Genomic DNA, 15,877 nt, shown 5'->3' with positions numbered 1-15,877 from the left:
AGGTGTTGGGAATCTCTTTCCTATCATATGACATGCCCTAAACTGCTTCCCTTGACTTACTGATGTGCTGAGGCCTACTGTTAGGAAATGGTGCAAGAACTGATACTTTATTAGTTTATTCTCAACCTTTATCAACTATATTCTACCTCTCTGTTGCGTGCCTATCTCTGAAATAATTCTGTTCTTAACTTAAAGTCATAGACCTCCTTTACAGTCTGCAGATCATTGTCACTGTTCATTTGAGCTGCTGTAAACACAGTAGGGTAGGTGGAGTGTGTGGGTGTCCATTTTATAGAGGAGAGAAAGTGGAGACTCGGGGAAAGTCCATTTTTATTGAGGAGGAAAGGAAATCAGAACAGCAAGCCTCCTGGCTCTTAGCCTTTTGTCTTTCTTCCACAACATCTACTCTTCTTACAACAAGCTGTGCTCCACTTACAGAAATTCCAAGGGCAGTGGTATCTCCTACATATTCCCAGATCTACCCTGAAGTACTGGGTTTCAAGGGCAGCTGTAGTACAGTATGGTATTGTTTCATCTCATCATGTGCCTCTCCTTTATCTAGGCTTCTGCTTTGGGAGGTTAGACCCATCCTCTGGCTAGGCCCGAGTTCTTTCTAGGATACCAGTTCAGAGAACATTAGTTTCCCTGACAGTTTCTACTCCTCAGCTTAAGATGTCCTTTTCATGTGATGACACTAGGGAGAGGAAATTTTTTTCCCCCAAGTTATTCTCCATGGCAAATTCTCCACAATTTAAAAAAAAAAAAAAAAAAAAAAAGCGGGGGCAGCTGGGTAGCTCAGTGGATTGAGAGCCAGACCTAGAGACAGGAGGTCCTAGGTTCAAACCTGGCCTCAGACACTTCCCAGCTGTGTGACCCTGGGCAAGCCACTTGACCCCCATTGCCTACCTTTACCACTCTTCCACCTAGGAGCCAATACACAGTATTGACTCCAAGACGGAAGGTAAGGGTTTAAAAAAAAGAGAGAGAGAGACCAAATCCTGAGTCATTCATATAGACTTAAATCACACTACCTAACTCAGCTGATACTGAGCCTTGGAAAGCAGGATAGGTGGCAGAAATAGAAAGAGGGGATTCAGTCCAAATTGCCTTACCCATTCCTGCAGAACTTGTCTTCCCATGAATTGAGAGCAACAAAGGGATAGCACGCTGGATAAATTCGAAGTCATGAAAGTTACTTAAGGAAGAGTATCATCCATCTTTATTCTTCAGTCCCACCTCAACAAAAATATTCTGCCAATTTTTTAAAAGTCTGAGTTTAAAAGAAATTAAATAAGAGTCCAGGAAATTTGAATATAAGGACTGTTGCCAAATTACCATCAATAACACACATGTTCTGAGCATCAGCAATATGGTATATTCATGCATATTTACTTACATTGTGAGACATCCACCTAGAGTTGGGGAGTGCATATGCTATGACTGGTATACAACGGATGTGACTATGTATTTGCAAACACATATGGGAGTTGAACTTGTGATTGCATCATTGCCAAGTCTGGAAAGTAAGGTGAATGATGACCATTCTGGATAATCTAAAAGCAAATATCAGAAAAGAAATTTCCTTTTAAGGTTACCTGAGTCAAGATGGTTTACAAAAAAGAGAATAAGAAGAGAACTTCTCATAGACCTTCTCACACCTGTCACATAGCTGGGTGACTTTGTAGCCATCCTCAATTTTCTCACTTGTAAAATGAGAACATAAATAATATGTCATAGTCTCTGACTGTCGGCCTTGAATTAACTATCTCTGCAGTCGCCAATCTTTACAGCCTTGAACATGCTCTAAACTCCTCTCCTTTACTGATGAAGAAATATACTTGCTTTGGCAGCACATGTACTAAAATTAGAATGCTACAGAGAAGATTAGCATGGTCCCTGTGCAAGGATGGCACGCAAATTTGTGAAGCGTTCCATTTTTTTTTTGTGCATTAAAATTGTTATTAAATTAAAAAAAAAAAGAAATATACTCTCCTCCTGGCAGAGAATCATGGACTCAAGTTACAGGATGAGAAATGCATTTTTTGGACATGACCAGTATAGGGTTTTGTTTTATTTGACTATGCAAGAAAAACCACACGAGTGGCTTGCATTTTTCTTCTCTTTAGGGAGGGGGAATGGAGATTAAAAAGAGATGAAATAATTACTTGTTCATTTTGGAGGGGGAATTCAATTTAAAAAAATAAAATAAAATCTCAATACTAGGTCCCTTTAAAAAGGGGCATTAAGGAAAGAGCTATAATTTGGTTGACTCTAGATTTAGTGATGAAAATAATTCTAGGTCCCTTTCTGATGATAGTAACTTCTTTCAGATGACCTAGATGCATTTAGTTAGCCCCCCAAACAAATGGTGAACAGCAAAGTCATTTTTTATAGAAGTCCTTAAAGCTGTCTATAGATTTGACTCATTGAGTTTAAGAGTTACTGGTATTATCCCATAGCACTTTAGGGAAACCCTTTAATGGAATTAATCTCTTCTCAGATTGACCTTCAGAAAATGCCATTGGGAAAGCTGAGCAAAAGGCAGATCCAGAATGCATACTCAATCCTCAGTGAGGTACAGCAGGTAAGCATGAAATGTTTTAACTTTAACATACCCACTACCCACCCCTTCCCAATCACCAATTCTTCTCCAAGACATAGGAAGCATTTTATTAATCACAACCTTCTATTAAGCCAAATCTTTTCCTTAACAGAGATCATATTATCAGAGTTCACATTTGAGGAAGAAAGAGAGAAGTGAGAATATACCTTTTTTTTTTTTTTTTTTAACCCTTCTGTCTTGGAATAGAAACTTATGTATCAGTTCCAAAGCAGAAGAGTGGTAAGGGTTATGCTAGGCAATAGAAGCTAAATGACTTGCCCAGGGTCACACAGCCAGGAAGTGTCTGAAGCAAGATTTCAACCCAGATCATCCCAAACTCAAGTCCTGGTACTCTATCTATTGTGCTACCTAGCTGCCACAGTATAAGCTTTTTAAGAATCTTCTCAATTAATTAAAAAAATGAAAGTACCCAGAGCTGAATGGGTAACTTGATTTTATCTTAAATTTCTGTTAGGATGAAATTCAAATGAAAAAATAATTCTTAAAAATGTAATAAACTTTATTTTTTTAAGTTAAAAACTTTCTAAAGATTTTCATTCATTAGGCCATTAAAAATATTGGGTTTTTAGTAGAATTTGTCTTTTTTTTTTTTTTTTTAAGCCACTATAAGAGATCTCCTATCATAGTCTTGAACTTAGAGCTAGCCAGTTCGACTTTACATTTCCCACCACTCTTGAATTTCTTTCTCCTTTTTCCTACTTCCCTTGATATTCTTCCCATCTTCAAACTTGGATCACTGTACCATCTGCCTTCTTTCTTCCTACTTCTGTGCTATTGAATATCATTGGAAGGTATCATATAACCATGCCAACTGGATCACTTACAAATTTATGCTCACTAATCTCAACTGGGCTCTTATGACTATTCAGAAACCCTTTTATTCTTCTCTATTGACTTTCTGTCACCATTCCAAACTGTTCCAGAATTTTTCTGTCCTCAATCCACTCCATCCCTTCTCAGCTTGTGATCTTGAGAAAATGGCAACCATCCATCATGCATTTTTTCATTCCTCCTATTCTATGTCCCAATATATTCATCCATTCTGTCTTCCTTTGCTGTAGCTTCTGAGGATCAGATGTCCCTTCTCCTTGTCAAGACCAAGTGATTACCTCATCTCTTCAACTTATCCCTCTTCCAGGCATCCCCCTTTCTGATAAGGACACAGTCACCATCTGGTTTCTAGCCACAATCATTCTTGACTCATCCTTCTCCCCTACCCCACCAACACATCTACATTCTTCACATCTCACTGAGCCACCACCATAGTACAGGTCTTCATCTCCTCTGGTCTACTGTAATAATGGCCTGCTAATAAACTTGCTGCTGCCAGTCTCTGCCCTCTCCAGTCCATCTTTGATATGGCCAAGATAATATATTACTAAAACGGAGGTCTGACCACATCATTCCCCCCCCCATTCAAAAAACATTTAGTCATTCCCCATTGCTTCTAGAATAAAACAGAAACTCTTCAGCTCAGCTTAGCATTTAAGACCTATCCCTATCTGACTCCCACCTGCCTCTAAATATTACTAAATATTACTCCGCCTTCATGCTCTCCGCATTCAGCCAAAATCAACTTCTAACAGCTTCTTCATGAATGTGACATTCCCTCTCCCACCTCTTTACACAAGCTGTCTCCATTCTCTCCCACCACTCTTTACTTTTTAATTCTTGGGAATGAATTCTCTCCTTATTTCCACCTCTCAGAATCTTTGTCTTGTCTTCCTTTAAGGATCAATTCAGGAGCCACCTTCTCTGATCTCCTAATTGTTACTCTATCTCTCTCCTCTAAATTGCTTTGTGGTTAGATATCTGTACATTTTACATGTTACAGGAGAAGAGAAGCTTCTTGAAGGCAGGAACTATTATATTTTTTGTGTTTGTATCCCAGCACCTTGTACATGGTAAGTGTTTAAGGTGGCTGTTAAATTGAAGTGAATAAAGGTAAAAATAGAGCTTGCAATTAAACCACAAATTGTATAGAAAACTCATCTACTCTCAGGGGAAAGGGAAGGGGTACCCATACCCATTTCAGTGGATCCAACCCTGGGAAAGGTCAGGGATGTTTTAGGGAAATAAGATTCTTGGCATTAGTGTTTAGACTGGAGATAGAGCTACTTCCTTCCCATGGCACCTTTCCTTGATGCTTAGGGCATTGCTGTCATCTCGTTGTGTCAGGGCAGGAATTAGGAGAGGGAAGATTGGTTCTAGGAGATTATGCCTTTCCCAGAGTCACTGCCCACCACTTTGCAGATTCAGTGAGCCTATGGCTGTCAGGTGACCCAACTTTTATTCATTTAGTAAGGTTTATTAAGCCCCTTTGTAAACATTCCATCAAGGAAATCTTCATCCAGACTTTCTTATTAGATGGCCAGTTCCCTGCCTGAGAAGATAGGCAGAGATTGAATAGAAGTCATTTAAAAATATACCTTCTGAGTTTGTGAGCAGCAGATTTGTCTTAGTTTAAAAAAAATTTTTTTTTCCAGAAACATCTCATAAAAAATGTCTATTCCTTCATCTATATTAATATCACTACTAACTCCTTCTTGAGTACTGGTTTTTAAAACATCCCAAATGTCTTTTAGTAATATAATATATGGAAAGAGTAATTCTCTGTGGAATCTAGATACTTCCTATAATCGCCAGACCCTTTGCTTGGACCTGCCTGGGATAATACAGTTTGCGACATCTTTCCAAGCAGAGAGGTAGAGAAATTTAGGGGAGGGGCAATAATCAGCTCCCTTCCTCTTTCTTCACTATGTGTTCCTCCCTTCCTGATGTTTTTTTGTTTTTTTTCCCCCTGCAGGTGGTTTCCCAGGGTGGCAGTGACTCCCAGATTCTGGATCTCTCCAATCGCTTCTATACCCTGATCCCCCATGACTTTGGAATGAAGAAGCCTCCACTCCTGAACAACATTGATTGTGTGCAGGTAATAAAAACCCATGGGTGGGCAGGCTGGAGAGGGCTGTTGGACCGGGGTCATTTGACACCCTCTCCAACTCCCCTCCCTCCCACATCCATCCCTGCTTCTCAAACCTCATGAGATATTAATGCTTAGATAAATGTTTTCTGAAACAAGTAGAGGCACTTAGTGGTAGAGCAGATGACTCCACCTACTCATAAAGAATTGGCTGAGGGAAGAGTTAAACTTATCTCACTTTCTTGCTTCCCAAGACTCATCTTCCAGACAACAGTCTATCTTGGGAATATAGCATATGAGTGAATCAAACCTGGTGGAGACTAAAAATCCTAAGGAGGGGAAAAGATATTTCTTTCTCTATCTCTTTAGCCCATTAGTAATGTGGAACATATTCCCTCAAAATAGACCACTAGTCAATCAGCATGCATTTATTAAGCATCTAAAGTGTGCTAGGCTCTGAGCTAAGCACTGGAGTTCAATTCTATAAACATTTATTAAGTGCCTGCTAAGTGCCACACACTGTCCTGCTAAGTACTGGGTTTCAGATACAGCAAAACAATTCCAATATGTAATGTGGAAAAGGGGATTTTTAGGTCAAATATATTAAAAGATTGGGTCTCAGGGCATTGAACAATTATCAATCCCCATTTAAAGAGTAACCTCAAGTTAAAATGACTTTTATGGAAATTCATTTAGAAATGAGAAGAGGAAGAAGAAATAAGGAAATAAGAATCTAACACAGTAGGTAATTTGCTCTGATCCCCTAGTTAATCCAGGTAGATCTGATTAATCCAAGGCCGGGAGGAAGGGATGGGGGCAGAGGCGAATGAAGCAAAAGTTTTAGTCACAAAGTCTCTATTAAAAAAGAAGTTCAGGAATATTCAGTCTTAACACTCACATGGAATGCCCCATCACGAACCGGCAGAGCTCCTTTAGGTCCCATTCACAAACCAGAAGATTGAGCCCAGCTGACTGAGGTCTCTTTAAAGGGACCTCTTATGTGTCACTTCCTGTGGCCTCTTAGTTTATGTGTCCAATCACAACAGATGCTTTTCTTAGGACTGCCCTTGAGGCAGTCAATAAACTCTGATTTGTTACTCTAGCACATGTGGGTTACAGACCACCCAAAGCAGCTGAGTCACTCAGTGTATTGAGGGCCAGGCCCAGAGATGGGAGGTCCTGGGTTCAGATCTGCCCTCAGACACTTCCTAGCTGTGTGACCCTGGGAAAGTCACAAAACCCCTTTTACCCATTACAAATATGAAGAGACTCATTGCAATAACTTTTAACCTTTACTTTCTGTCTTAGGGTCAAAGGCTAGACAAACAGAGTTAAGTGACTTGCCCAGGGTCACTTGAGATGAGATTTTTGAATCTTGGTCCTCCTGACACCAAGCCTGGCACCCTATCCACTGTGCTACCTCATTGCCTCTGCAATAGCCCTCTTGGCTCAAGTCTCTTCCCCCATGGCTCAGATGCCAGAATCCTTTTATTAATGCCCAGATCTGTCACACATACCCCTGCTAAATTAAACTCCAGGATAAAATAGAAAAACCCTGTTGAGCATTTCAAGTGCTTCATAATCTGGCTCCTTCCTACCTTTCTAGTTGTCTTACATTTTATTCCCTCAATACACTCTACAATCCAGCTACACTGGCCTGCTTATCATCCTTGGCACATGAAGCTTCCATTTCCCTCATCTGTACCCTTGCATTTGGCTATGCCCCATTCTGTAAATGCTCTCCTTCCCTGCCTCTGCCTCTTAGTTTTCCTTGCTTACATCAGTTCAATTCATATTCCACTAAGCTTTTTTCCTGGTCACTCAGCTCTCAGCTGCCAATGTCTTCTTCTGATACCTTCTGTCCTATCAAGTATGTTAACATACTTGCTGTCTTCCCCCTCAGAATGTGATCATCTAGAAAGCAAGAACTGTTTCTGCCTTTCTTAATATCCCCAGCATAGCCACCCATCCAAAGTAAGGATTTAGTAAACATTTGTTGACTGGCTTGATTCACCAGAATTAAGAATTAGTCCCGTATATAAGGAGTGACTTCTCTTTTTTAGTTCTCATCCTTTCCCTATCATCTTCCCTTACCATCAACTCAAAGTGTGTTGTATTTTCCCTTGGGGAACTATAGCCTACTGCTTTCCATGCAGAATGAAATCATAACCTCTAAGTTAGCCTTCACACCTCTGGTATGAAGGTTTGAATAGAAACTTGGGACCCATTTTTGATTCTCTAGGCCAAAGTAGAGATGCTGGACAATCTACTGGACATTGAGGTAGCTTATAGCCTACTCCGTGGCGGATCTGAAGATGGCAGCAAGGATCCCATTGATGTCAACTATGAGAAGCTTAAAACTGATATTAAGGTAACTGGTTTCCCTTTCCTTTGCTAAAGGAACTATGCATTTGACTATATTATAACCTCTGATTAAGAACTCCTCCCAAAACTTGTCCTTACTATTGATAAAATAGTTTTTCTTTATAAACTCAGCTTCCAAGCTGTTAGTTTAGAGTTCATGGAGTTTGTGAACTAGGATAGAAAAAAAAATTATGTCTGTATTTTTAGTAATTTCTGAATGAAACAGTATTTTCTTCAATTATTTATTTTATTAAATAATAATAAATATTTTGAGAAAGGGTCTATAAGCTTCATCCAACTATCAAAGGGGGCCCTGTGACCTTCATAATGCCCCGATTTAGAGGAATCCTCAAAGTTTAAAGTATTTCAAGGAAAGTTTTTGCTTCCTTTTTTGGTCCAGAGTAGCCATTGTAAATCTTATCTTTGTGGGGCGAGGGGCTGCAATTGAGTCTCCCTATCTCACCTAGGCTAGAATTATCATACACATTGGGACCCCAAAGGAGCTTTAATTGACTTCATTTCTTATCTGGATTTATTTCTTTCTGCTTAGGCCTGGTGGCAGCCTCTACTTCTGAGTGCTCAATGTGCTGCGGTTAAATTTATTGTGGACATGATTGGCTTAACCCACTGCAGCTCAGAGTCCCTTTGCTCAATCAGTCCACCATCACTGACTGCAGATCAACTTTTAAAAGACTACGCCTGTGTCTAATTTTAAGACTTCTGAGAAGATGTTGTTCTTGGAAATCTAGTGAAAGTTACATTACCTCAATGGCAACTATAGCATACCTGCCAATTGATAAGATTCTTTATTTGAAAAATAAAGTGGCAGTTATAGACATCTAAAAAGTGTAGTGTGATTCAGCCCTAGGTGGGCCAACTGCAGAACCAGAAAGATCATTGACCCTTAGAGTTAGAACCTGGGGTTCCAATCCCATGTCTCTCATACTTACTCTCTGGGTGATAATGAGCAAGTCATTAAAACCCCTTGAGCTTTAATATCTTCATGTGAAAATAAGGGAATGGGACTAGATTGCTCTGAGGTCCCTTCCACTTTATCTGGGATCCTCTAATCCCAATTTGCTATATAGCCTTGAATCAAGTAATTTCATATGTGTATACAATGAAATGTAGTACTGCCCATTTCACAGGAGTCTTATTAGAGTAGAAAACTGCTCATGATATTACAACCTCCTAGTGATTCTAAGATTCTCATTGTCCATCCAGTGCCTTTTCTCCTGTGGCATAGCACTTCCCAGTGAATTGACCTACTTCCCAGAAGTAGTTAAGCATACTTTGATCAGATCTCTGATCAGTCCTGGGCTGGCAAGGGTCAGTTTCTTCCTTCCCTTCATTCTGTGAATCTCTTCCAGGTGGTTGACCAGAATTCAGAAGAAGCTGACATCATTAGGCAATATGTTAAGAACACACATGCTACTACTCACAATGCCTACGACTTGGAAATTATAGATGTAAGAAATCATTCTACTTCTTTCTCTCTTTGTCTAGCCCTGAGTGGGACAGAGAATTATATTATACCCAAAAGCAATTGAACAAAAATTGGGCATGTTTTAAAGTGCCTTTTTTCCCCAAAAATTAAAAGGTTGGGCACAAACGTTCAAAACCGGAGAGATTGATTTTTAAAAAGCTAAAACAATGTTTTTTTCTTTTAAAACTTTTTTTCCTTCTATTTTTTTATCCTTTGTTATAAGGGACAGTTCTCTGGTTAAGGAGGTAGAGGGTAGTTATATTTGGATATAAGATAACTAGTTTCAAAAAGAAAATATATGCTCTGTTCATTTTAATAGGTAAATGTCCAAAGTAAACATCTAGCCCTGGCAATTCTAGAGAGTAAGTAATTGGATTAACAAATCTTTTTGAAGAAAAATGAAAGTAAAGAAAGTAACAATATAAATAGTTGAATAGTGGAAACTAGAACTTGAAACCAGCTACCTCTGAGAAAAATTTCATCTAAACCATTTTAGGAGATTTAGAAATTCTTGCTTTTTTAAAAAGACTTCCAAAGGGAAAAATAGAATAATCTCTTGCCCAGAAAACAGGGTTTCTCTTAGTAGCTCTCCAAAGTTTATGTGTTATTTTGGATTTGAAAAGAGGGAAAGTAGTTCTTTTTGCTTTGAAGAAGCCTGGCCCCTAAAAGTGCAGTTCATTCCTTCAGTGAGTAACCAGCCACTCTTCCATCCTTTTATCTTTTTTTAGATCTTTAAGATTGAACGTGATGGAGAAAGCCAACGTTACAAGCCCTTTAAACAGCTTCATAACCGGCGTTTGCTGTGGCATGGGTCCAGGGCTACCAACTATGCTGGAATCCTCTCTCAGGGTCTGCGAATTGCCCCACCCGAAGCTCCTGTGGTACGTAGCTTCCTTCATGCCCTGTTCTGATCAAGGAACTTGCCCACAGAGGCTATGACCTGAGACTAAGAGTAATTCTGGACTCCACCTCACCCTCTACACCCCAATGATTCCTGCAGGTTATGCAGGGTAAATAATACAACTTTAAGATTGCCCCATACCTTTCAGGAAAGGTTACAGTGTTCTTGCCTTGGAATCCGTTCTCTGTTGAGAAGATTTCAGCTTATTTACTCTTCATTTTGTTCCTTTCGTGTTCCCCCATGATACCTTGTTCATGTACCTAGTGGTCTCTTAGATCCTTGTTCTTTTTCCAACACTATAGACTGGCTACATGTTTGGTAAAGGAATCTACTTTGCTGACATGGTTTCCAAGAGTGCCAATTACTGTCACACATCTCAGGGAGACCCAATAGGATTAATCCTCCTGGGAGAAGTTGCCCTTGGAAACATGTAAGTAACTTTGGCTTGGGGGCCATGGAGACCTAGTGGGCTTATTAGAGGTGGAGAAAAAACCCTTTTCAACAGCTATTCAAGGTAGACTACAGAAATTTCCATCACTTAGACCAAACAAGAGGATCTTTCCTAACAAATAGATACAGAGATTCCTTAAGCACTTAATTTATGCTGTGTGCTAGAAATACAGATACAAGTGAAAAGTGAGTTCCTGCCCTCAAAAAAGTTATGTTGTAATGGCAAAGAAGGCAGATAAAGGGGAGCTGGAAATGCAAGTTGTTGGGCCACTAAATGGAAAAGATGGTAGGAACCTGTGAGGAGGCTCGCTTCTGGCCAGGGAAGAGGAAAGCTCTGCGAGGGCAGAAGCTGCCCTCCTTTTTGTCTTTCTATCCTCTGCACGGTGCCAGCCTTACTTAATCAGTACTTGTTGAATTAAATGAGGAGAAAAACTAAACAGTGTTTCCGATTCCAAGTTCTGCTGCCATTGGCCTAGTTTGAACAGACTGACCGCATTCTCTTTAGTCTGTTCAGGTTCCTGAAACGGGGGGAGTCCCTAGAGTCTTGGGGTGACTTGTAGCCTTGTCTGTGGCGCCCCATTGGCCCTGAAGAGAAACTGCAAGATGCCCTTCTCTGTGTATTCTCTTGACTAGGTATGAGCTGAAGCACGCCTCCCACATCAGCAAGTTACCCAAGGGCAAACACAGCGTCAAAGGTAACCCCTCCAGAGCCCTCGTCAGAGACTGAGGCTCACCCCTAGCCCCTGTTGTCCATGTTATGTGGACTGAGCTGTTTGGGCTAAGAGTGATCAGTTACTGTGGCTTGGTCTAATGGCAGAATCCTGGACTCAGGGTCAGGAGACATGGGTTCAGATTCTCCATCTGTCCCTCAGCTGGTGACCCTGGGTACAGGACCCCTCAGCCATAGCAACTTCATCTGTAAGTGTGACATGGTGTGTGCAAGAAAATCTGCCTCTAGTGCAAGGAGTTTCCTTGTGAGGAGTTCCCCACTCTCATGAATCGCAGGTCCAAGATGAAAATAACATTAATAATTGTTTTGCCTTCCTCATAGGATGGTGGAAAGAGTACTTCCAAACCTTCAAATGATATGGAAGTGGTGGGGCAGTTGAGTGGATAGAGAGAGCCCTGGGCCTGGAGTCAGGAAGACAGCATCCCGAGTTCAAATCTAGCTCTCAAACACTTCTTGGCTATTTCTCTAAGCAGTGTGTGAAAAATATGAACTATTTTTCAGATTGACCTGGGGAAGCTGGTATTTCAAATTTGAATTTTGATTTGGTAGCAAAATAGTATGCCCAGTCTTAACCTAATAAGAATATGCCCTGAATTGTTACAGTCAGTCCCCAGGAGCCTCAGGGTGTGCACTTTTTCTCATTTTGGGGGATGACTAAAAATGAAGGGACCTGTTTAGAGATTTAGGGCAAAGTAGGCCAATCTTTAAAAACTTAATATTAGGGACTTTAACCAATCACCTTGTACTTGGCTGTGCTGACTTCATTTCCAGTCTAGACAATGGGGGGGGGGCAGAAGGAAAAGGTGAGAAAATAATATTTGGGAAACAACTGTCTTCTAAATAATAATAATTCACACTTACGAAAGACTTTCCTTACAATATATCTGTGTGTGAGAAAAACGGAAATTTCTCCCTGGGACCTGCATATTTATGCCACCACAGTTTAAAGCACTGTTTCTCTTTTTTTCAGGTTTGGGCAAAACTACACCTGATCCAGCGGCCAGTATCACTCTTGATGGTGTGGAAATTCCTTTAGGAACTGGGGTTTCATCTGGTGTTAGTGACACCTGTCTGCTCTATAACGAGTATCCTTTTTCTCCCAGACGCAGAGCATGTGCTATTTGGTCATTATTTTAGGAGGTCACTAGTTCAAGTGTCCGTTCTTGTTCAGTTGTGTCGAGCTCTTTCCTTGACCCTGTTTGGGGTTTTCTTGTCAGAGATAATGGAGCCATTTGCCATTTCCATCTCCAGCTCCTTTTACACATAAGGAAAGGGAGGCCAACAGGGTGGAGCGCTGGAGCCACGTTGGGCCTTGGGAAGATGAGTCTTCCTGACTCCAGATTCCGGGCCCTAACACTGTGCCGCCTAGAGGTCCCCAGGTCTAAGTGAGGAATCTGAGTCGAGGGAGTGTCTTCTGGGGAAGGGGAGGGCTCTTGTTTTGATCACCTCCATTCTCAGATAGAATGTACTCCACTCCCAACAGGCCGCCCTTTGTGATGACCTTTTAAAAAGGAAAGCAGGAGAAAGAAAGCCTTTCAGCCAAGGCAGCCAGCCTGAGGGCTCTGCAAAATGTCATGCCATAGGGCTCTCCTCGGGGCTGCTGGGGCTGTTCTGCTTCTGCTACGGGCAGGCCTGTAGGAAACCTTCCCTTCCATCAGAATCAGTGAATGCTCTGGGACTTGCCCAGCCGTCTCCCCAGGTGTTTTGTGCACCCCAAGCACCATGGGGACAAGACAATGGACTGAAGGAAAGAAAAAGCCCTTACCATAGGGGCCGAGTGCTGAAGACACACAAGCATTTAGGTGCTATGGGGCCTGGCTATATGACCTTGGGCAAGTCACCTACCCTGCTGGCCTCATTTTCTCAATAGAAAAATGAGTATAATAATAGCACCCCAGGATGGTGTGAGGATCAAATGAGATGTTTGTAAAGTATACAACTGTTGTTATCAAAATTATAAAAGCGGGGAAAGAGCTCCTGCTCATAAGAATCTCCCATTCACATGAAGGAGGCAGTCCCTATAGGAGGGTTGTTAGCTTGGAGTCAAATGGAAAAGGGAGCTGTGGGAAACGATTAATGCATCTTCTTTTATGCTGTTTTCACTGGAAACTGTGATGGTGTTGAGCCATGTGATGGTGCCAGCTTCAGGGAAGCTCAGAGTGGGGGGCAGCCTGCCCGCCTGGGAACCCCACGGGTGCCGCTGCCTTACTTTCCTTAACTCTCCCTCCAGATACATTATCTATGACATTGCTCAGGTCAATCTGAAGTATCTACTGAAACTGAAGTTCAACTTCAAGAGCTCTCTGTGGTGAGCCGTCAGCACGTACATCCCAGCGCTGCCAGGGACCGCGGCATGGAACTGCTGTAGGCTGCTCTCTGTTAATGTACTAAATCTTCTCCATGGGGATTTTATAGAAACAAATGGCCATATGTTGAAAAGATTCCCCCCCCACCCCAAACTGAGTCTCTGGGTTTTTGTTTGTCTTTAGAGATTTCACTCCCTGCCCAGCCCCACGGTCCAGGTGCCCCTGGGGCATAGAGGATCTCCTGTAACTGACATGAGGAAAGGTTGGAAGAAAAATGGTTTTACACAAAATAGGCATGAGGGGAGGGATTTTTAGAGCGGGAAATTAAACTGTGATGTTTACATTATTAGATTTCAGAGAAAAATAAAGTGCTTCCGACTCTTTCTAAATGTTCTCAGTTTTGATTTTGGAAAAAAAGTGTTAAGCACATTTATTTTAAGGTAAAAATAAAAGCTAATTTCATACTAATTAGATTTTTTTCTTATTTAATTGCTCTCTTTCCTCTTTTGATCTTTTTATATTTTGTTTTGCAAGAAACTAAATAGCTTCATATACCTAGAGGTATATGAAGGAACGACAAATCCTTCATCATTTAGTCTTGGGAACTCATCCTGTTGGCAATGAAAAGCAGCATTCACAATTCTTGCCTTTGACGGTTTGTGTCTAGAAATATCACTGCTCTGCCTGAGGGTTTTGTGTCCGTTGTCCATTAACATTTAAATGTGCCCTGAGGAGTGTGCCTGTTCGGTGCTGGCTCTGGGCGCCGTTTGTTTGGATGGTGCAGCCTGTGTGCCCGGTGGAGCAGGTCTTGGTGAGGCCCGCAGACATCCAGAGGTCTCTGAATGAGCATTCTCACGTGGAAGTCGGGCGCTGCCCCAAGGGGAGCAACTCCACGTTTGGCTTCGGGATGCCGTAGGAGCTGTGTAGCATGAGGGATGCCATGTAGTAGATAGGGCGCCAGATTGGGAGTCGAAAATCTAGGTTCGAATCCTGCCTGGGACACATCCTCTTTGTGCCCGTTTCTTTATCTGTAAAGTGAAACAGACTTGATGGTCACGGTGGTTTCACAGCTCATGTGGTAAATAAGCTTCCAAAAAAACGTTGCCCAGAGCTGGGTGGCCTGGGATGAAGAGAAGAATCGGGGCATTTCTTGGCATCAGCAATTACCCACCAAGAAATGTTCCTGCGCAGGAAATGACCTTGATTAGTATGGACCTGGTGTAGGTCCATTTCATTCATGTAGCCCTTTACTGGTTCTGTTCCCAGCCTCTCCGCCCATACCCTGTGTGTTGTTTTGTTTTTTTAAGGCAGAAGAGCAGTAAGAGGTAGGCAATTGGGGTCAATGACTTGCCTAGAGTCAGATTTGAACTTGGGGCCTCCCAACAAGACCCAGCACACTCCACCGCCTACCTCCCCCTCTGTAGCCCTTGTGGAAAATAGACATCCTGAATGAACTAACTCAATGTGCTCTTCATCCAGCTACGTGTCATAGTTAAACAATCTACTTTCTATACTCTGGTTTTCCAAGTGTGGATGATTGAGCCCAATGTTTACACATTGCTATAATTTTCATAGAAGAGGGTTTATTAAGAATCCATGTGGCGAGGTTCCGGGTTAAGATGGCGGCAGAGTAAGAAGCAGCTCTTAACCTCTCCTGACCAAAACACACAAAACTCCTCAAGGGGACATAAAAACAAGTCCAGACGAACGGAGGAACCCCACAACGGAGCACAGCGTGGAAGGTACGTGGAATCGAAGCATTCCCATGCTATAAAGGGGTGAAACAGCTCTCACTAAATCGCAGGCTGAGCAACCACCCCACCCCCACCCCCTCCACACACAACACCTATAGCGCCGAAGACAGCTAAAAAGAAATAGAGCAAGTTTGGGGCACCCATCGAGTCATTGGCAGCTCTGGGGCCTGTTCCTGAGAGCAGAAAGATTTGGAACCCCAAAAAGCCAAAGAACGCACCCGAAATCTGAGCGCGGGCTTAGGGCGCAGAGCGCGGGAGCAGAGCTCAGGCGGGCTCAGAGCTCAGGCTCCGAGGAGGCGTGGGTGGAGGCAGACACAACCACAAGCTAAAGCTCTGAAATCCT

General features: G+C 42.0%; 1 protein-coding gene and 1 non-coding gene across 3 annotated transcripts in view; both read left to right on the top strand.

Moving 5' to 3' along the window:
- Positions 1-14,236, top strand: part of PARP1 (poly(ADP-ribose) polymerase 1) — a 50,673-nt gene extending 36,437 nt beyond the window's left edge. For both annotated transcript variants that reach the window (XM_044672423.1, XM_044672421.1), the window contains exons 15-23: positions 2,501-2,584; positions 5,430-5,552; positions 7,786-7,914; positions 9,278-9,376; positions 10,122-10,274; positions 10,597-10,724; positions 11,378-11,439; positions 12,445-12,559; positions 13,705-14,236. In XM_044672423.1, the coding sequence (XP_044528358.1) occupies positions 2,501-2,584; positions 5,430-5,552; positions 7,786-7,914; positions 9,278-9,376; positions 10,122-10,274; positions 10,597-10,724; positions 11,378-11,439; positions 12,445-12,559; positions 13,705-13,786 (975 nt within the window). In that variant the 3' untranslated portion in view covers positions 13,787-14,236. The remainder of the gene's footprint in view (positions 1-2,500; positions 2,585-5,429; positions 5,553-7,785; positions 7,915-9,277; positions 9,377-10,121; positions 10,275-10,596; positions 10,725-11,377; positions 11,440-12,444; positions 12,560-13,704) is intronic.
- On the top strand, positions 1,839-1,941 carry LOC123248100. Its single transcript, XR_006506204.1, has one exon. It is a non-coding gene; the product is annotated as a U6 spliceosomal RNA (small nuclear RNA).
- Positions 14,237-15,877: the final 1,641 nt, after the last annotated feature.

Source organism: Gracilinanus agilis, chromosome 4 (assembly GCF_016433145.1).
Source record: "Gracilinanus agilis isolate LMUSP501 chromosome 4, AgileGrace, whole genome shotgun sequence".
Classification (NCBI taxonomy): domain Eukaryota; kingdom Metazoa; phylum Chordata; class Mammalia; order Didelphimorphia; family Didelphidae; genus Gracilinanus; species Gracilinanus agilis.
The sequence above is the reverse complement of the archived record's forward strand: the minus strand, read 5'-3'. Positions and strand labels throughout refer to the sequence as shown.